The sequence below is a fragment of the Vombatus ursinus genome, unplaced genomic scaffold (assembly GCF_900497805.2).
Source record: "Vombatus ursinus unplaced genomic scaffold, bare-nosed wombat genome assembly UNPS02014813.1, whole genome shotgun sequence".
Lineage (NCBI taxonomy): Eukaryota > Metazoa > Chordata > Mammalia > Diprotodontia > Vombatidae > Vombatus > Vombatus ursinus.
In genome coordinates, this window is record NW_020954591.1 from 11,927,803 (window position 1) to 11,950,496 (window position 22,694).

A 22,694-nucleotide genomic window follows, 5' to 3' on the forward strand; every position below is an offset into this window, starting at 1 on the left:
GGATTTGTTCTGTGAAGTTTGGATTCAGTCAGAGGGCTGCACTTCAGGACCTAGAAGGCCACGTGTGACCTCGAGGCCACAGGTTGCCCACCCCTGGAACAGATGTTTAGGGGAGTGGGACATCTCTTTTTCTGATTTCAAAGAACTGGACCTTTTTGCTCTCCTCCCAATATGGAAAGTCTCTAATCTTTCTTCCAATTAGAAATGAGATCACTTAATGTGTATCTTGTTAATTTTTTTTTTAATGCACAAAAATCAATTTCCCTGGTCTCATTTTGTTATGCAATTCGCATGCTACAGGGACAATGAAACCCATTCATTTCATTTTCTTTTAGCTCGCTAGGCAGTACCCTCTACTGGCCAGGAGGGGTAACTGCCATCACTAGAGCAAAATACTTGAGGGTAAAGTAAACCTTAAGGTAGCTCTCTTCTAGCACAGCCAGGAAATGCGGATGACTTTGCAAAAAAAGGGCCCTGCCTACTTTCACATGTTGTGTTAATATAGTAAAAGCTACTGAAAATACTTTGGGTTAAAATTTTTTAACTTAAGTACTAATTCAAATAGGAACTGCAATTCAGCTCAGGTTAGCTTTGGATTTGGCAATTACGTTACACAAGATATGTAGCGAAAGAGAAGAGCAGTATTGGTCTCTTCCTCTGCTAAGCGAAGCCTGTTAAAGTTACGGAGTTGGAGGGCTCTTCTGTCTCCAAAATGTATTTTTTTCTCTAACAGATTTTATTTTAAGGGTGTGGCCTATGTTCAAATCAGTTGGGTGTCAATGCTAAAAAGAGGATATGTCAAAATGAGATTAATTAGAACGCCTGTTCTATGCCCTTCTCTAAACGTACAACAAAAATTTGTTCTTCACATTTAAGAACTAAGGTTCAGTTTTCCTTATTGCCTCATTTTACAATATTCATTCCTCAAAATAATATGGTTACATTAATAATACAAGGACCCAAACAAATTCAAATTACTGACAGTACATATTAGCCATAAGAACAGTAAATAGCAGTACTTTTAATGTTATATGCATCAAACCATAATAAAAAGACAATTATAAACTGGATGCTGTTTCTCTATTTTCATTAGCAACATATTCCTCTTACAGTAAACCAAGTTTGTATTCCACCATCATGTGTGGTTCTCCCATTGTTTCACTTTGTGATGGATCTAAAAAACAATGAAAAAAATTAACATCACCTCAAAAAAGAACCAGAATAAAACATTCATGCATGAGCTAAGTACTTTCCAAACTTCTTCATATTAACTCTAACCCACACACTGATCACTACTCACTGACAGTGTCTTCTATGTAAGGTACTCAACAGAAGCCAAAAGCTGAACTCTCACTGAATGTTAGAATTGAGACTATAGAGGTCAGCTAATCCAGTGCCCTCATCTTACAGATGAGGAAAATAAAGCCCTAGAGAGGGTAAGTGATTTGTCCAAGACTGCACACAGCCAAGACTTGAACCCAGATCTCCTGACTAAAACGCAGCACTTTCCAACTCCTTCATGTGGACAATCAAGTCTGGAGCACTTACTCAAATTCACACATCTAGTGAACAAAAGAAGTGAATTTTAAGCCCAGGTCTTCTGACTCTCAGCCCAACACTCCTACCATATTACAATCCTGTAAGAAGTCTTCAAGAATTGGGGTTACCTCCATACAAAAGCACTGAGGTAGGACTTCAGTGACCCTGGGTAATCACTGTGCCCCTCCCCATTTAAAACACATCATAGAAAAACTTTACATTTGTTTCCTATAAATTATTCATTATAACTTACGTTTTATATAGTACTTGGACTAATGGAAATAAATCCTAGTTACATGGCTACTAATAGTTATCACTCAAACTTCAAATCACAAAGCAATGAAGTTTAAATAAATGCTTTTATATAATTAAAGAAAGCATCAGAACTAAACTTTCTTCTTTTATTGTAATAGGAAGTTTAAAAGAGTCTGAGACCTTAGCTTTTCCTGCATTTAAGAAATTCCTGCAGCGAAGATTCTCAGAGAAGGATTCCTAACTATGCTGCTGTTGTGTCCACAGCACTTCCTCACCGGATATCAGCAGCAAAGCAAAACTGATGCAATCCAATTAGAATTCATTTGTCTGTTTCTATAGAACTGTTGGGGGCACAGTGCACAAAAGTAGTATGGCTGTCATCATATTTGTTTATTCTCCAGGGCCCCAGAAACAGTAGAGGACGCTGGCTATATTGTTCTTAGACAAAAGTCATTTACATGCAAGAACAATAGCACTGTTTGGGGAAATTTGGTAAAAATGGCATGCTTTCACCCTGTACCTATCATGCTTACAAAACTGCAGAAAATCACTAAGAAGAAAAGGATAAAAGCTTCTTTTTAAAAACAACTTTACTCCATTTGTTCCTATGTCATTTTTCTTGTTAATACTTGTTAACTCTGTTGCTAACTATGAGATATATCTAAGTATACAACTTAATGCTTAAGGTTATAACAAAAATATGCATGATAGAAATGTATATAGACTGAATTGATTTAAAAGCAGTAAAAGTTACTTTAATTTTTTAATCTCTGGTATATATGACAATATACATACCATTGAGAATATCTTCAAATCCAATACTCTCATCATTACCCCTCAAAATATCCAGGGAGAGGTTCGAGCTCTGAAGAAATGGAAGACGCTGGACCTGAAAGAGATATAGTATAAAGGGGACAAAAAATAAAAAACACAAAATACTCAAATCCAAGGGAAAATATAGTTGTACAATTACATGTTCTTTATACTACATTTTAAAAATTCTACAACTTGCTAAGTAAAATATTCACTTAAAGTACACTGTCTCTTTCATTGTATTTCCCAGCAGCTCACTCATCATAATTGGCGCTTGATTCTATTAAGTAAACAAAAGCTAAAAATATGCCAAATTGTCTTTCACATGAAGATGTAAGAAAAGAGTTAAGAAAATCAAGATAGGATAAAAATGTCATAAAATACAAAATGGTAGCTTTTTATTTATAGTTATCCATTGTCAAAGTTGACGCTCCTCTTTGTCTATCAGTCTGATCTGACAAATGATACTCACATGCTATGAATGAAATGCTATCAAGCGAATTCAAAGAAATATCCAATTTTGTGCAAATGTTGTATTTAATCAAATGTCACTTGCTGGTGGGCATACTCTTTTGTACCATTAAATATACAAAACAAAAGATATATAGGACCCTTTAAGAGATGTTGCAGCTTAGAACTAGTGACTTCACTAATGTTCAATTTGCGAACAGACAACTACAAATAACAGTGAAGGATAAATGAATGCATGTGAACTTGGTTCATGTTGGTAATTAAGACTTACAAAAGTTAAAAAGGCATATTTAATGATTTACTCAACTGTTATTATGTAACATGGTACTTAGGCATAAATAGCAAAGGACCGTTTGCCATTAGTAAAAAAATGACTAACTTTCTAATATAGCAAAATCAATTTTTTTTTACCATTTTTTCTCTTTTCTTTGTTAGCTCCCCAATATCTTTAATTAGAACTTATGATGACATTTTCCCCAGATATTATGAACCATTATATAAAAATATATTTGATCAGGTGTCTCTAAGATCCCATAAGCTTTTAATACTACTCTATTTACTTTCCCAGGAGTATAATGAGTGGTAAAGGATGGAAGAAAATAGAAACTATGGGCACCCCAGTAGGATCTGCTTATAAAACATGATCACCAGGTTTTGGTGATGGGAAATAGGAATGGAGTGGAAATGATCAGGGAAATAGGAACCAAGGGATATAATAGTGGGTAAAGGTCATAGTAAAAATAGGTCTGACTAAGGAAAAAGAATTAGGAGATGGATGAAAAAAGGAGGTGACCCAATCAGTGTTCTGATAGGGAAATATCATAGGATCTAGAATTGGAAGAGACCTTAAAGGTCACAAATTCAAAAATCTTCCCTTTAGAAATAAGAAATGAGCAGCTAAGTAACCTGCCCCAAATTACAGAGGAAGAACTGAATCAAAATAACCTGGATCAAAAAACAATGCTCCCAACAAGAGGTGTCAAGGGAGAGTATGGAGAAGGAAAGAAGCTGGCAAGGCCAAGCCACACTGTTACTACCTGGACATAGCATAGAATTATGTACTATTGTTATCCTACACGGATATTAACAGAGCTTAAGAAAAATAATGTTTTGAATCTTGTGACTTGCAAGAGATAATCTAATCAAGGCTATGAGAAAGAGGAATTCTGACAGAGAAGGTACTTGTGAAAGAAATGTCAGAATAGGCAAAATGATAAAAGCATACACCAGTTTTAATACATAGGGAGGAGAGCTCTAAATGTGACTCAGTTAATTGGGAATTAGGATCTTGGAGTTAAATGAGTACCAGCATTTCCTAATCCAGACATATTGTTGCCATCCAAGTTGTAGTCAATAATCTATGAAGAAAATGACAACACCACCAAGTCCAGTGTAGATAACCTAAGGTTAATTTTAATTGAAATAGCCTAAGTTTTAAGAAAAAAAAGTGTTTAATAGGCAGCAGAGAAGACAAAATGGCAGTAAGCATAATTTAGTGCCTAAATACTGTCAAAATCTTGTCCCAAAAGAGGGAGTAATTGAATGACACTGGTTGAAAGGATAATGATTGAAATATAAATGTGTATACATATAATGCTGATTTAAAATGGAAGCAAATTAGGAAAATTTAAAGATTCTGTGATCTTCCAGTTCCCATTATCTCTATGCTTGTGGTTTACACAAATCTTCTTGTAATCAGATTATTCAGTCAATTAACATATGTAACACCTATTAAGGCCTGGTGGCAGTAGAATCAAGAGACAGTAAGATTCTTAACAAGGATCATTAAAGATTACATTATAAATTATCTAAAAAAAGAGTGTCAATGAACATCTTGAATGATTTGTAATGTTCACAAATAATAAGCATTTTTACATTCCCCCAAGGCATTTACTTTCATTTTATAGATCTTATAAAGCAAAGTGGAGTATAGATACAAAAAGTAAAAAGAAATTCTCTACTCAGAAATATTCTCAGGCCTGAATTTCTGACAATTCCTCTATTTTTCTCCCAACAGTTCTAGAGAGTATGAGCATACCTCTAAACACAGACTGAGTTCTAATGTAGGCAGTTGGCTCTTCCCAGCAAACAGCTTCCATTCCAGTTGCTGCAGATCACCACTGCCCACATACATACTGAGTATTTACTATATGTATAAAAGTAGTTCAGTACAGGAGAAAGTTTACAAGAGTTAAATGAGTAGGCCTACCCCTGTCACTTACTAGCTGCACTGACCACACAAATTACTTAACTTCTGAGCTTCTACCCTGCGTAATGCCCAAAGCTTGTTGTGAAAATCAAATGAGGTCACTCTTCTGGGCCCTGTTTTATCATCTTACAGATGATATTTCAACTTTAAAATCTATGTGAGAACACTTTGTAAAGTGCTCTACAAAGACGTATTATCATGACATGATATCAAAATAGGGTTGGCATAATTAGAAAAATTACTACTGCCATAAAATCTCTAAATTCTTTTGTGCTAGCCTATGCCACCTCCCAAATTTTTGCCTCTCCTGTGACAGCACAAGATTTGGTTTTATTGAAAGCACTGTAAAATAAGAAAGATGACACCCTACACTATATAAAAGAGGCTTTTATGGTGGTTTTTATAATTTCAATTCTATGGAATCACAAGTTTTTGTCATGTGTGGAACACTAAAATAGATGGCAAGATGTAGAATGTCTATCTTATATGTTCATGTCACTAAAAAGGACATAAAATTGATAATGTGAGAAATACTAACAGTTTGGTTCCCACAGAATTGATAAGAAAACAGAACAGGGGGAGATTAGGTTATTGATTAATTGATTTCTTGGTTTATTGGTTTATACAAATATGTAAACAAGATAAGGGAGTATATCAGGTGATGATCCTGAAAGTATTTTGTTTCTCCAGGCTTTCTGGCTCTCCCCTCCTTTTATCTTACTTTCCTGCTGAACCAACAGTTCCTTGTTTTGCACCTTTTTGCAACCCTGTTGCTGGGGAAAAGTTTCTGCGCTTAGACTGTGAGCTCTGAAGCCCAGACAATGGGAAGAGGAGCTAGTGGGTGGGTGGAGGTTCCACATTAGGGTCTATATAAACTGGCTTTGAGCTGCACTCCCTTGCACACCCTGGCTGGAGCCATCTTGAGCGATGCTGGGTGTGTCCTTTCTCATGAGAAAGCAATAAAACTCCTTTTTGCCTTTCTTAAGAAAAAGTCTCTGATTTGATTATTTTAGGGGTCATAAACACCTCACACAGTTATGGGGCATCGTCCAGGATCCCCCCTTTTAGAAGAGATCTCCCCACATGGATCCCAGGGCAGGTGCCCACCGGTGAGCTTCTGGTGGCCTGAGGATTCGGTGTTTTGTGAGATTTCCCTCCTGATTAGGCAAGGACCCGAAGATCTCAAGAGGCAAAAACAAAAGTAATGGAGCTCCACCTCGCCAGCAAAGCAAGAAGCCACCAGAGAAAGAGAAACTGAAGCGGTCACATAAGTTTGTGTGCACAGACCCAGGTAAGCAAGACCCGTGAGTCCTTTGTGCACCTAAAAGGTTCATAAGGTAGTCCATAAGGTAGCCAAGGCCAAGACTGGTGAGCCCCTGGGTGACCAGGTTCTCCAGAGCCTAAGTGGTTAGAGTTCGTAAGGCTGCCAGCAAGCCCGCCTAAGCAGTTAGAGTCAGTAAGGCATGGGGAAAACGAATTCTAAGGTTAATGGTGGCAAGGATCCTTTACCAAATATTCCAGACAACAGCCCTTTAGGGTCTAGGATTAGCAATTGGGATGAATTACCAAAGATATAGCGAACAGATAGAGTAATTGAGTGCACTATCAAAACATAAAAGGACAAGAAAACATAAACAGGATTTGTTTCGTGACTTTGTTTCTGTCTGTCGTGTATCTGTGCGAGTGAGTGTCTGTGTAATCCGAAGGTACAAAGGTGTAGGGTAAGGTATAAAAGGCATAAAAATGCAGCCAGCAACGGTAGCTTCTCAGAGCTGCAGCTGGATTTATTGCTTGGAAACTGTTTTCTCTTTCTCTCCCCTCTCCCTCCCTCCTTGATTACAACAGCCTCAGAGGAAAGAGTGGATGAGAGAAAGTAAGAGAAAGAAATACTTTGTTATTTAGGTTATATGATTGGAAAAAGCCAGCTGAGGAGGGTAAGAGAAGTGTCAGGTCAGACTTAGAAAGAAATAAGATATGTGCAGTTTTAAAGGGACTTTAATCAAAGTCTATCAGAAGGAAAGGCAAGAAAGTTTAAGCATGTAGGAATGAGAGAAGTATGGGTAGAAAGAAAAGCATAATAAATAAGTTGAGAAGGTATGAGGAAGTGGTCTGTTTTAAATAGAAGGATGGAAAAATGAAAAAAAATTTTTTTTTGCTTAATTTGAAAACCAATAAAGTGATAGAGGGTTACGCCCTGTTCAAATTGCTGAAGTCTGAGATTTTCAGGAGGGTGGCTCCATCTGATAAGCCTCTAAGAAGCAGAGGGGACTTTTTCTTATTTCCCTTAAGGAAGCAGGAAAGAAAAGGAGAATTTAGAGCAGGAATTGTCACCACGTGTCTTTTTAAGGGAATATATAAATTTGTGGAAAATATTTCCTTTCAAAGGGCCAAGAGTAATGAATTTAAAACAAAATGTTTTTAAATGTTTATCATTAGTGATTATAAATTTGGATCTGATTGGATTTAAGTTTACTGTTTCAAAAAAAAAAAAGGTTGTTATAAGATGTGACATTATTAGTTAATGTAATTGTTAAAAGTACTAAGAGTAATAACAGCAATCATTTCTATATGTGATAATTTGGAAATGCAATTGATGTTATCTTAAGTTTATTGTTTAAGTGATTACTGTATTTCTAAATTGTATTGTATTTCTAAAACTCTTAGATTGCAAACTTTGAGGGACCGTTATTAGGTAGAAATGGTGTTAAGGTAACTCTTGACCTGCAATGCGTCTTTTAGTGATAAAGATGAGATAATTTGAAACTGTTAAAATACCTAGTGAGGTATATTTGGTTATAAGACTATGACAGCAGATTTTTGTTTAAAATCTTGACTATTATAAAATTGTATGGTGGTTTAAAGTTATAGTTTCAACATATTAATGACGAGATGAATGATGCTCTGTGCAAAGTGATTTAGGATGCATTCAAGTAAATTGATAATGGGTTGTTTCAAAGCTTATTACAATTGTGGAAATAATTCTATAATGTATGCCCTGTGGTACAAACATATTTTATTGTGAAAAACTTCTTGATATGTACTGATTTGGAATTAATGAAATATTCTCTTATATATCAGGGCCTCAATTAGAAAATAAAAAAAAAATCTTAACCCAGGCCTTCTTTAGACTAAAGACTGGGTTTGTTGAGGGTGGGCCATATGGGCTAGGCTCTTAAGGCTGGGACTGGCAAGCCTGGGAAACCTAGGCCCCCCATCCACCAAATTCCTTGATTGGGAGTGTCACTGAGCTAGAATCTGGATGTGGCCTGAGGCTATCAGACCAGTAAAAAGACAATGATGGGCTAGCATAGAAAATTAAAGAAAAAAAAAAGCCAGTCTATAGGAGTGGGAGTGGCCCCTGGAGGCTGCTGGACCTGGTGAAAGGGTTCAGAAAGAAAGATTTTTATTGGGTCTGTTTTAGGTTTTTAATATACTGCTTACATGTTTCTGAATTTTCTTATATGATGTAATCTGGTAAGCAACTGTATTAGTTATGTTGCTGGAAGGGCAATTTCTTTTATACTCTAGAATGTTGTTAAATTAATTGTGCCTTCAGAGAAAAGAGAAAAAGGAATGAATCAGGGCTGCTGGGGCATTCTATATGGTCCTGTTTTATAACATTTCCTTTTAAGTATTGTAATTTAAGAAATGAGAACTTCCAAGTTTTGTCTATGTTTAAAGGGAAGTTTTAGCTGGGATTATCTGACTTTCACTTAATGAAGTTTAAAATTGTTAACTAAGCTATTTGGAGTTATTAAGTCAAGCACTGGTAAAAATATTTTGTGTGTGCATGTGAAAAGAAACTTGGTAATTATGCAAAAAAAAGAGATTTTGTAAAATCTCACAATTCTTATAGACACCTTTTGACTAGAGAATTTAGGTAACTAGGAATTTTATGGTAATTAGGAAATTGTAAGCTGTTTTTGAGAAAGGGAGATACTTTTATGAAAAAAATTGTTTTGATAGAATCTCTGATATTCTTTTAGAGAGCCTACTAAAATTCTATTTGCAAGAAAATTATGTCCAAACCTCCTACGAACTTAAAGAGTTTCATTCCTGGGTTTGTTGTGTCCTTGGACTGAACTTAACTGGGTGCTTTTGAAGAAATAGTCTCAATGGAAGCAGCATCAGAGATCTAAGACTAGTGATTAATACTAAAGCATATAACCTATAAGTAGGAAAGATCTTACTGTTTTGATCTGAATTCACTCCATGGCCTAGCAAGTTAAAATTACTGTTTGAACTTATCATATGTATAGGATTCAAGTGCTGAAAGTGTCTCATTTTTTCAGATTAAGAATGGTTAGAGAGGAATAAATAAGCTTGAGAAACAGAGAGGCAAATTTATTTAGAGTAGCAACTTATGATCTTAATGGAAATTTGGTTTTACTCAGGATGGTATTAGGAACCAGAACATGTATAGGAAGTTATGCAAACTACTGAGAGCTCACTTTGGAGATGTTCCCTAATTAAACTATATTTCCACCTTGAAATACTGATAAGGGGAATTTGCTATTTAAGACCCTGGGAACTGTTAATGAACTATTATTCTGAGTCTAACTCCAGGTATGGTTAACAAGGAACTGATTGAGCTACTGACCTTCGACATCAGTCAGCAACCTGCAAAGAGGTTTGTGAGCTGCATCTATGAGCTGCAAGAGGGTGTTGTCATGGGAAGGTCGGGAGAACGACTTTTCTGCATGCCTGAGGTAGGATTCTCCTGACTCCATTTCCCCACTGTGACACCTGGCAGACTTTAAGCCTGGCTCAATGCAGTTGGTCATATATATGTAACTTCTGCCTGGAGTTGACTTGAATCTAGTGAAGCATTGTTCCCTTACTTTAGTTATGTTCTTTCATGGCAAATTCCTACAATCTTAAGTTTGTAAGCACAAATATCGAATCTATTAAACAATAGATTGATGCGGGAACATCTTTATAGTAAGATGTAAGTATAAGATTGAGTTATTTGACCAGAATTTCAGAATTAAGTATTCAGTCTTGACATCTGTTACTAGCATATTCCTGTATAAGTCAGGATCCTTTAATTTCTCATAATGGTTATTATGAGGTCTGGAGGTTCTGAGGTGCTGGGACTCCAGTGTCACAGCACTAGGGTTCCTCTTGAAGGAGGTCAGCCCAGGTCTTTCAGCCAGGGGGGAAGTTTGTTGGAGATAAACCATACAGGCCAGGTGACACCCATAAGGACAAGCAGGCACGAGAAAGTCTCCCGGTTGAGTGGGGGCCAGGGTGGATCTTACATACACTAGGGTGACTTTTGAGTGCCCAGAGGAGGAGCTGGGAAGAGGGTCTAGGAAAGAATTCCGACTGAAATGTCTGAGAGATTGAATAGACAATAGGAATAGATAATGAAGGGTACTGGAAGGAAGAAGTTTGAAAGGCATCTGAAAAAGATCAAAAGGTAGGGCTAGGACTTTCAAAGGAAGATGAGGAGTTGGGGTCCATGGAAGGATGGGAGCCAGATTCTTTCTAGGGCAAGGGACAAGGGTCTCGGCTTGGATCCATACCCCATCATTAGGGGATAATTAGACCAGGAGATTGTGGAACTAGGATATTAGTCTGTTATGTAGTTAATAAAATATTAAAGTTGTAAGTTGTCTACAATTAATTAATGTTAAAAGAGGAATAGCTTATGGCTTATCTTGTAAATGCCTTGAAAGAAGCATCTATTTTAATTAAGGATTATCTATTTGTAGGTGATTTGATATGTACTGGTTTTAAATTAACTATTACATATTGGAGTGTGTTATTAATTCCTTAGTGGAATCTCATCCTCCTGATGGGGAATATGAATAGGTATGAATAGGAATGAATAATGAACTAATGCAAAGTATGGAACTAGAAGTAATGCAGAGTGTTAAGGCTAGGTTCTAATTTTTCTAATTTGAGTTTCTTAAAATATGACAATTGGCCAAGGTTCCAATTTTGACCTTGTAATAGTGGAGACATGGGAGTTGAGTTAACTTTCATTATTCGCCCTGGTTATTGGCAAGATAATTTAAAATCGTGTTAAGATCAATCTTGTAGGACAGAGAGAACACAAGGAGGAGGATCTCTGCTGGAGGAGAGTCTGCTGGACACTGTCTGAACGGCACTTGGACCAGAGGACTTCACCAGATGATGTCCAGAATGTCAGTCAGCTGTATGAGAAGAGACTTCTGAAGCTTTAAATGGACAATTTATTGTTACTTTTGGGTCTCTGTATCTGTACTTAATAAGGGGACTGCCCCCTTTTTAATCTGTCAATGTGTCTTTCACCTTCTCCCATATTAAGTCCCCAAATCCCCTGATGAAATGTTGCCCAGTAGCACAGCCCCAGATAGAACCATCACTAAGGCATTGCAAGGTTTAACCGCTTTAGCTGAGGAGTTGCCAGAGAACTCTGAGCTAGATAATTAATTAAGGGATGGTTAGAATATTAACTGCTGTAGGATGCTGTATAGTTCCATGCAATAAGGGACTAGTACAAGGATTGATAATCTCACTAAAGATTATCCCAGTAGGACCCACAGTGGGAGTTCAGAGGGCAGGCTCTGGCAATACAAGGATGATGATTCAAAGTACCAATGAGACTTTCCCCAGTGATGGAGAATTTGAAATTATGTTAAGGAGATTAGAGGATAAGGAAATTGGGAAGGTGTGGGAACCAAATTCTTATAAAAAAAAAATGGGGGAATTGTGAGAAATGCTGACAGTCTGGTTCCCACAGAATTGATAAGAAAACAGAACAGGGGGAGATTAGGTTATTAATTAATTGATTTCTTGGTTTATTGGTTTATACAAATATGTAAACAAGAAAAGGGAATACATCAGGCGATGTCCCCGAAAGTACTTTGTTTGTCCAGACTTTCCGGCTCTCCCCTCCTTTTATCTTACTTTCCTGCTGAACCAACAGTTCCTTGTTTTGCGCCTTTTTGCAAACTTGTTGCTGGGGAAAAGTTTCTGTGCTTAGACTGTGAGCTCTGAAGCCCACACAATGGGAAGAGGAGCTAGTGGGTGGGTGGGGGTTCCACATTAGTCTATATAAACTGGCTTTGAGCTGCACTCCCTTGCATACCCTGGCTGGAGCCATCTTGAGCGATGCTGGGTGTGTCCCTTCTCATGAGAAAGCAATAAAACTCCTTTTTGCCTTTCTTAAGAAAAAGTCTCTGATTTGATTATTTTAGGGGTCACAAACACCCCACACAATAAAATGCAGCTTACAGATTGGTAGAGTTGGAAGAGTCCAGAGAGATCATCTAATGCAAGCCCATCATTTTACAGCTTAGAAAAAGGAGACCCAAAAAGGCTAAGTGATACCGATCTTTAGTGGAAAAAAATGAAAGCAGCTTAGCCAAAATAGAATTGTGGAAACTTTAGGAAAAAAAGTAAGCCTCTCTACAACTTTGCCCCTGCTGTACCCAGGTGCCTGAAATGCACTCCTTCCTCATTTCCACTTCTAGAATCCTTGGTGTCTTCCTTGACTCAGTTCCAGAGCTACATGAAATCTTTTTAAATCACTACAACTGTTAATGTGCCTCTTCCCCACCAGCCTGTGCCTCTGCTGTATATATTTATATGTGCACAGGTTGTCTCCCTCACAGAATGTAAGCTCCTTCAAGGCAAGGATTGTGAAAGTTGTAATATCAGAACCCAACACAGTTTCTGAAACTTAACAAGAATATCTTATAGAGAATGAACATCAAAAACTCCAGTATAACTATTTTTAGCAGTTAAGCTACTTGTGCTGTTCATGGAAGAAATGCACGTTGGAGGTAAAATAACTAAATTCTCAATTTTTTCACAGAATAACTAGAGCAGAAAATCCACTCACGAGATAAACAAACCTACCTGTTTCACTGCCTTGAATTCCATCTGTAACTTCAAGGGAGCATATAGGCCTTGGATATTTCTCAGTGTGGAAAAATTCATCTTATCTTGATTGAGCTGGAACTACAAAAGACAGGCATTTTAAAATGTTGCCTGAGTCTTTCCAGAGACATCAGTGAATGCATGTGAAATCTCATTTGGATTAAACATATTCATCATAAATGAAATAAAATAATTGCTAAAATAATGATTTTAATCCCTTAAAACTTCAAAATATTTTACACACACATATTTAGTAGGTATATTTGGCAATAAATGCAGGTAAAGTCTCACTTTAGGCAAAGGTGTTAGATGAAATTGTGATTTATATAGCTGGTAAATTGTGAGTTTTATTCACATTATGTAAGTGACTTACATTTAGAGGTGAGGACTGTTGCCCAAAGGTCATCAAAAACTTCTATAGTGTCTCCCCCCACCAAAAATAAGTATGATATTTAGTAAAAGTTACATCGAGAGGAAAAAATAAAATTAGATTCTAAGTAGTAAAATAAACGACAATTTCACTAAAGGATATACCGTATCTATTTAACTATGTCAAAATGTTAGCTAATTTTTTGAAGCAGTGTAAAAAGACTACACATGTCTTTTTCAAATAGTAACTTGTTTTCTTGACCTGCTCTTGAACAAATACAAATGATAATTACATAAAGAAATTTCTACTAGTTTCAGAAACATTCATTCTTTCATTTATTCATCTATTCACCAAGCAATTATTAAATACCTACTATTTGCCAAGCATACTACAAAGACAAAATAGAAAGACATTAACAGAACAAAAGTTAATGCAGTGGGTTCTCTAGTTCAGGGATTTTACAAATATGCATTCATTGAAACAGAATCAGTCTGTCACATCCAGAAATGGATTAAAGGCTCAGATGAATTTTGGAAAAACAAAATTGTTCAAGTAAAATGTTCCCATGTTATCAATTTTGATTCTACAATAACATCAGAAAATTTGTATAACCAATTGATATTCAGCATCCTGGACAAAGCATTTTTTTATGAAAAAAATACAGTCACAACGATTATTGCCTCCTTGGGAAATTATATGGGAACCCAAAGAAACAAAGTAAAGGCCAAAACAATGTTTGGTCTTTAAAATTCTAAAATGGGATATACCACAATTGTGAAAGATGAGTCTAAAGGGAATCTTTTGGGTTTCTAAAATAATGAGGGTCACAGGTTCTAATTTAAGGGAATTCATTTTTTCTTTATAAGACAATCACTAGATTCCTTTAAATACAAAACTCTTGCTAATGTTTTGCACATTGGTTTTTATTTGCAAAAATTTCAGGATTTTATCTATCATGGAGAGGTTTAGCAACTGATGTTAGCAAAACAATATTTACTCACCACCTAATATATGTAGTGTTGTGCTAAGAGATACAGAGTACAGTTAAGACACATATAAATAAATAAGGGGCAGCTAGGTGATGCAGTGGATAGAGCACCACCCCTGGAGTCAGGAGGACCTTAGTTCAAATTCGGCCTCAGACACATAAACTTACTGTGTGATTAACCCCAACTGCCCCCCCCAAGACATATAAAATATCTGCACTCAACAAGCTTACAATCAAATTGGGAAGAGTCACAACATAATAACAAAAACAGAGCTATAACAGTCTCTTATATGTATACATTCATATATGTAGAGGAATCATGGTACAATACACAGGGGTAAGCTCAGAATCAGGAGTGGTCAGATTCCAGTATCATCTCTCACACTCACTATGTGATTCTGGACATGTCATTTAACTTAACTATGCCTCACACAACTACCTAGAATTTAGTGGATAAATCACAGAGAGGTTCCTTTCTGTGCCAATGGAAGGAGCTCCCACAACAAGTAGCATGAATGCAAATGATGAGATACCAGAGACCAAAAGACCAGTCAGGAGTCTACTGCACTGAGAAGGCTCAAGTTACAGAGTCTAAGTTTGAAGGGAACTGAGAAATCATCTAGCATAATCTACCTAATTATTTTTCCCATAGCAGCCTTGGCAGAAGTCACTCTCTAGCCAAGCATTCTTAGTGAAAGGAGCTCAGTAATTTGCAAAATTACTTTTCCCACTGTTGGATCTTTCCAAACGAAGGTCCCCTGGAACTTCCACTTATGGGTTCCAGTTCTTATTTCTGAAATAAGATAGTCTACTTCCCATCACATGATATTCCTTCATACAGTTGAAGACAATTGTCACATTCCCTCTTTAGTCTTCTATTTTCCAAACCAAATTTCTCAAGTTCCTTCAGTTATTCTTCATGTGACGTTTTCCAGCTCCTTCACCACCCTAATCACTTCATTTTTGTTATATTCTTTTAAGTTTGTAAAATGTGGTTACCAAAACTCCACATAATACTCCAGATGTGTGGTCTGAAAAGCATAGAAAGACCGGCCCTTTATCAAGGCATTACATTTCTATTATTTGAAACTGGTTTTGGGGCAGCTCAGTGGCACAGTGGATAGAGCACTGGCTCTGAAGTCAGGAGGACCTGAGCTCAAATCCAGACTCAGACCAAACACTTGACACTTACTAGCTATGTGATCCTGGGCAAGTCACTTAACCCCAACTGCCTTAAAACAAAACTGTTTTTGTCTTTTTGTAGACATCTACTAAGTGGATGATATGTGTGGGGCACTGTTTGCTCATACTGTTCCTTATCAGAGTCCCTTTCAAAAGCCTCATCATGGCATGGAGGTGGCCCTGAGTTCTCAAGGGCCATCCCAAAATAGTACAAGCCCAAACAGATTGCTACAAATGTTGGATGTAAGTTCATTGTTTAAGAACCAAACTAGCTAAATTAAAAGGGACTTTTCGCTACAGTGTTGGCCATCAATTATCGGTATGTTTTAGGGAATGTATGACCTCAATTTTAGACATACTAGCTTTGAGATGATGTCAAGTAGCTGGAAATGTAAGAGGACCTCAGTAGAAGAAAACAAGGCTAGAGAGATACATTTTGGTCTCATTAACAGAAAAGTGATAGTCAAATTCAGGGTAGTACATTACGCACCATGAGTAGGAAAAATATAAGAGCAGGACTAAACCCTGAGTACCACCTTGAAGGCAGATTGTTACATTTTTTATTTTGCATTTCCAGAGAAACGGCAGCATAGGTAATAAGAGAACTGGTGTTGCAGCCAGAAGGCCTAGGTTTATCTCTCATCTTTAACATGTACAGTCTGGCATTATTTTCTTCTTGCTTATTTGACAACTCCTTCTCAGTCTATTTTGCTACATCTTTATTCAAGTCATACCCACTTACCACAGGTATCCCCCAAGGTTCTGACCTGGGCCTCTTCTCTAATTCTCTCTCTATACTCTTCATTTGGTGATCTCATCAACTCCCATGAGTTTAAGGATCACTTCTATGCAGAGGATTCCCACATCTACATATCCAGCCTCCTCTTTCCTGAGTTCCACATCACCAACTGACTGACATCTTGAACTGAACATAACAATCTCAAAACTCCACATTTTCAAAATAGAACTCATCATCATACCCCCCTGAAACACTCCCTCTTTCCATAAATTACCATTACTGTCAAGGTGGAACCACTATTTTTCCAGGCATCCAGGCTCACAACTTTACCATCCTCCTTAACCCCACATTCTCACACCATATATTCAAATGTTGTTAGAGCTTGTCATTTCTACCTTTATAACATCTTTTGTATATGTTGCCTTCTCTCCACTCACACAGCTAGTATAGGGTCTCACACTGGCCTGTACCACCTCTCACCTAGACTACTACAACAGCATTCTAATTAATTAGTCTTCCTTCCTCAAGCCTCTTCCCACTGCAAACCATCCACTCTTCTGCTGCCAAAGTGATTCTTCCTAAAGCACAGGTCTGACCATATCACTCTATCCTAGCTCAACAAGCACCAGTAATCTTTAGTACCTTTAGGACTAAATATAAACTCTTGTTTGGCATTTAAAGCTCTTCAATCTTTCCACCCCTCTATGCACATTACAATCCACCTAATTTGGTATTTTTTTTTCCTCACGCACAACACTAACCCCCACCTCTATGCTGTCCCCCAGGCCTGGAATACTCTGCCTTTTCCCTCTGCCTCTTAGCTACCCTAGTTTCTTCAAGACTCAGATCAAATCCTACCTTGTACAAGCAGCTTTTCCTGATCTATCCCTGTATTCCTATCCTGCACCCCCATTAGTGCTTTCTGTGATTATTTTCCATCTACTCTGTATATATCTTACATGTATACAGTTATTTAATATGCCCTCCTCCTACTCCCTTGAATGTGAGTTCCGTGAAGATAGTGACTTGTGTTTTTGTCTTTCTTTGTATTACCAGTGCTTAGCACATTATTTATCACATAGTAAGTACCTAATAAATGTCAGTGGAAATGTTTTAATAGAATTAAATAATAAGTTAAATGTTAGCAGGTGAATTTTTAATTTATGGGATAAGAATAAAAGAATCATAAATTCATCTACATACTTACATTTTTTTCTGATAATTCAAGAGGATGACTTGGCAAAAGTTCATTTTTGACACAAGAAAAACTGAAAATATAAAAAAGAGATTAAACCAGTCAGCATGCAAAATTTAAAATAACATTTAATTTAGTTACTTTTAAGGTACATTTCTGAAGGTTAAACACATTCACCACAGGGAAAGAACTTAAACTAAGATACAAGACTTCCCCTTCATTGGTTCTAAGAGGACTTATGAATGCATAATATGAATGCACAAAACAATTTTCAGTTTCCTAAAGGTGATCTGACATCTTGCAAAAAATATTTAGTTATAACATTATTTCAGATAAGAAATTGATTAAGCTTCCGAATTCTATAAAGGTCTACATATTTTAAAATGTATTTTTCCCATCTTCACACTAAACCATGTGGAAAAATTCCAAAGGCCTGGAGTTATTTCTTGCTACAACAATATGTAACTCCATTACTACAGAATAGGGCATCTCTGGTTGCCCACACCAGGTAAATTTTACATTTTTTCTTTCCATATAAATGGAAAGTCAAGAGTTAACTACAACCAAGACACACAAGACTCATTTTATATGTGCTATAAATGACTAACTTACTTGCCCTTGGACTGTTCCATTTGTAGTGCCATTATTCTTCCAATCAACCAGGCTCAAAACTTGAGTCATCCTTTGCTCTCCTCCTACTTATAACCATGCAGTCAATGCTAAAGCCCTTTAAAAACTTCCTTAGTCCCTTTGACCCAGCAATGGCACTTCCAGGGTTGTATCCCAAAGAGATCATACAAATGGGAAAAGGACTGACATGTATAAAAATATTTGTAGCACCTCTTTTTGTGGTTGCAAAGAATTGGAAATTGAGAAAATGCCCATCAATTAGGGAATGGCTGAACAAGTTGTGGTATATGAATGTAATGGAATACTATTGTGCTATAAGAAATGATGAGCAGGCGGACTTCAGAAAAACCTGGAAAGATTTGTATGGTCTGATGCTGAGTGAAGTGAGCAGAACCAGAAGAACGCTGTATACAGCAACAGCCACATTGTGCTGACTTTGATAGACTTAGCCCTTCTCAGCAATGCAAGGATCTAAGACATCTCCAAAGGTCACATGATGGAAAATGCAATCCACATCCAAATAAAGAACTATGGAGTTTGAAAGCAGATCGAAGCATACTATTTGCTTATGTTTTCTTCTGTTTTGTTGTTTTCTCTTTCTTGTGGTTCCTCCTATTGGTTCTAATCCTCACAACATCACTAATGTGAAAATATGTTTAACAGGAATGTATACGTATAGCCTATATCAGATTGCATGCTGTCTTAAAACTCAAAAGCTTATGAAAGTGATTGTTGATAAATCAAAATAAATTAATAAAAAATTAGTTGGAAAAATAAATTATATCTTTTAATTCACTTAAAAAAAAATTCCTGAGTAATACCTCTCTCAGTCATTTCTTCCTTTCCATTTCCTCTTGGCCTGAACTCCAAACTTCTTATTCTTATTGGGGTTCTCACTTAATAATTTCATTACAATAAAGACAATCTTAATAGTACTGACATACCCTCTCCGAAGAATATCATGGTTTCCAAAAGGAGCACTAGCTGAAAGTTCAGAAACTGAAATACTGTCCTTTAGCTGAGATCCAAGTCCTCTGGTATTCTACAAAATGAAAATGGTTAGTTGTTACCAAATTAGCAATGAGTAAGTTTATATGTTCAGTTTCTAAAAAGGTTAAGGTACTAACTGGTTTAAAAAAAAAAGATGACTAGTAGATATATTGTACTATAAAATATGTAAAACTATAATGTTGATATAATTAATTTTCATTACAGGCAGTAATGTAAAATTTATCTTCAAATTATTTGTTGCTTAAGTATGTACATGTTATTTCTGCAGAAAAAATTTTGAAACCATTAGTAAACTGGATTGTCTGGTTAGTATCATTAATCTAATAGTTCCTATTATACCTATTTTATTAGTTATGTTACTACTTTGTATATGTCAAATCCTATGGATTTAGAAACCAGATAAATCACATTAATAGTACTTAATGTTTTATAAATTGGTCATTGCAAGCTGTTTTTTTTTTTTTTTGATCAGATCTGTGATGTCCTAATGTATAATTTCCTCAAGGAAAAAAGATGGCAACTTGTTAGTAACTTACAAATCTTTGTTGTCTGGAACAGTGAGAAGATAAATGACTTGCTCAAGATCATACAGCTATTACGTGTTAGAAGCAGGATTTGAGTCTATGCTTATTTTTTTCTTTTACCCTAAATCCAGTTTTTGATATACTATCCTTCCTCCCTTATACAGCTTAGTAATTTCTAGCATTCACAAAAACATCTCAATATAAAAACTGAAAAATGCAGGTAAGTTTTTTAATGGACATCCTGCTCAATGACCTTCAATGGCTCCCCATCACCAGGAGTCATCGAACTCCTCTATGGATGACATTCTTCTCCCAAGTTAACCCAGCACACCCCTCCCTTTCATTCCTCAGTCAATCATCAAATATTATTCTATTTCTTCAAAATTCCCCTTCCTCTCTACCATCATAACCATTAAGGAGGATGTTGTTGAAGAGTTTGGGAGAAAAGGATCTCTTCTCCACCCTCTAAGAAAAAAAATTAGAGAATATTTAATAATAATAACAATAACATAGCTAACATAACCCGTAAGTTTACTATGTGTTAGGCACTATGGTAAGCGCTTTACAATTGGATCTCATTGGATCCTTGCAACAACCCTGGGAAGTAGGTGCGATCATTATCATCTTCATTTTACACCATTAGAAACTGAGGCAAAAAGGGGTTAAATGACTTGCTCTGGGTCATTCTAGGGGGTAAGTGCTATCATTATCCTCATTTTACAGAGAAGGAAATTGAGGAAAATAGGGGCCCAGTGACTCGTTCAGGGTCATACTGCTACTGTCAGAGACTGGATTTGAACTTGGGCTTTCTGACTCGAGGCCCGGCGCTCCATTCACTGCGCCACCTAGCAGCCTCCCATTTTACTATCGGCCTAGTCTTTTCAGATTGAGGCCGGACGCTCCGAAAGGGAGGCCGACAGGGAGAGGAAAGCCCAGGTCGTGCCAAGGCCAAGGCCTGCACCACTGCTGCTGCTGCTCCTCCTCCTCCTCCCCATGACTCGGCAGAGACCGCGCGCCGAGTCCCGGCCCCATCCCGCGGTACCTCGGGACGGGTATGAAGAGTAGAGCCGCCGAAGCCCTGACCACTGTCCCAACCCGTTCGGGAGACTCGGGGTTCTCCCAGCGCGGCGTACTCCCTACACTCACCATCTTCGATCCGCCTGCCCACCGCCACCGCGCTAAAACACGTCCTCGTCCTCGTCCTCGTCGGCTCCGCCGTCCATTTCCGTTTCCGCTGCGAGCCCGTCTCCCCCCTCCCGCGCCCCGCCCGACATCCGCCGGAAGTGCGTCAGACCGGGCCTGGAAGGAAGAAGAGGTTCGGGCCGTTCTGAGGGAGATGCGGGGGTCGGAAGCTCCCACGCTTGGCGCTTCCGGGGGGCCGTGGGGAGGGTACCGGATACTCTCCTGGGCCTGAGGCATGTGTTAGAGCGGGCGTGTGTCCTGCGCATCTGTGGAAGGGAGGGGCGGGCGGCTGAGGCTTGTGACCCCTCCCTGACCTTTCGTAACTATTTTTAGACGAGTCGCGTGCGATGTGTGGACGAGGACTGGGAGCCCTGGGGAATGAGCCCCCCGCTGTGGGTGGAGGAAACGGGAAGATGTGGGAGCTAACCGGGAAAGGAGACTTAGGTTTGATTTGAGGCAGCTAGGTGGCGCTGTGGATAGGAGCCTGAGTTCAAATTCAGACTCGCTCTCTATGTGGCCCTGGGGCAAGTGACTTAACCTCTCTTAAGGATAATAATAGCACTTACCTCCCAGGGTTGTGGATTGCTTGACAAACATTCAAAGCTCCATATACTTACTAGCTATTACATTATTCAGGTAAGACAGTACCCCCAGATAACTCAGGGCCTCACATTTCTTTGGAGATGTATCAAAGCATCTTCCAGAAAGTGACAATCCAGAATTGCAGTTTTATCAGTCAAACTGTAAACAAACATGGAATCCCTACCATGTGCCAGGGACTGTGCTTGGCTCTAGGGATACAGAGATCAGAAAAAAGCAAAAAACTGCTCTCAAAGAACTTACTTTTTATGGGAGCTTTGTAACTTGGAAGGAATCACTTTTAAGCTGATGATTTCTCAAGAATGGGTTTTGAAAGGAGGGTGGAGAGAGTCAGCACTTAAACCCAGGTCTTATAGACTTCAAGATCAATTCAGTCAATCATTTTTCAATCCTGTCAGACTCTTCATGAGCCCGCTTGGGCTTTTCTTGGCAGAGATGCAGTGATTTGTCATTTCCTTCTCCAGCTCATTTTACAGATGAGGAAACTGAAGCAAACAGGGTTCAGTGATTTTCCCAAGGGCACACGGCTAGTAAGTGTCTTGAGTCCAGATTTGAACTCAGGAAGATGGGTCTTCCTGACTCCTGGGCAGTTGCTCTATCCACTGAGCTACTTAGGTATCCCTCAAGACCAGTATCAATCTGCTTTACCATGCTGCCACAGTGTTTACTATGGGGAAAATATCCTGTAGCCTAGGTGCATAAGATTGCTGCTTCTGTTTTTATTACTACTAATAATAGCAAATATTTCTATACCATTAGATGTTTACTCAGAACACTCTTCTGAGATGGATTGTACAAATTGTATTGGTCTCATTTAATAGATGAGGAAGCAGAATCAATTGGCAAAGAAGGCCTCCAGTGGAGTGCCTTAAGGAACTGTTTGTACCAGTTCTATTTAATTTATTAAACATATCAGGGCACAGATAATGTGCTTATATCTGTAGATGATGCCGAGCTGAGGAGAGCTAGTATACTGGATTAATAGAATTAAAAAAGGCTGGAACATTGGACTGAATCGAAGATAAAATGCTATAGGAATAAGTGTAGTCTTATACTTCGGCTTAAAAAATTTACTTTCATTAGTACAAGATGGGAGAAACAGAGTTAGACCATC

The 22,694-nt window shown here is 37.8% G+C and overlaps 1 protein-coding gene across 1 annotated transcript; it reads right to left on the reverse strand.

Moving 5' to 3' along the window:
• Nucleotides 1-373: 373 nt before the first annotated feature.
• Nucleotides 374-21,040, reverse strand: POMP (proteasome maturation protein). The gene is made up of 6 exons (XM_027835238.1): nucleotides 20,945-21,040; nucleotides 19,208-19,305; nucleotides 17,646-17,706; nucleotides 13,139-13,240; nucleotides 2,590-2,683; nucleotides 374-1,174 (listed from the first exon to the last, which is right to left on the reverse strand). The coding sequence occupies exons 1-6, from the start codon at nucleotides 20,945-20,947 to the stop codon at nucleotides 1,107-1,109; spliced, it is 426 nt and encodes a 141-aa protein (XP_027691039.1). The 5' UTR covers nucleotides 20,948-21,040; the 3' UTR covers nucleotides 374-1,106.
• Nucleotides 21,041-22,694: the final 1,654 nt, after the last annotated feature.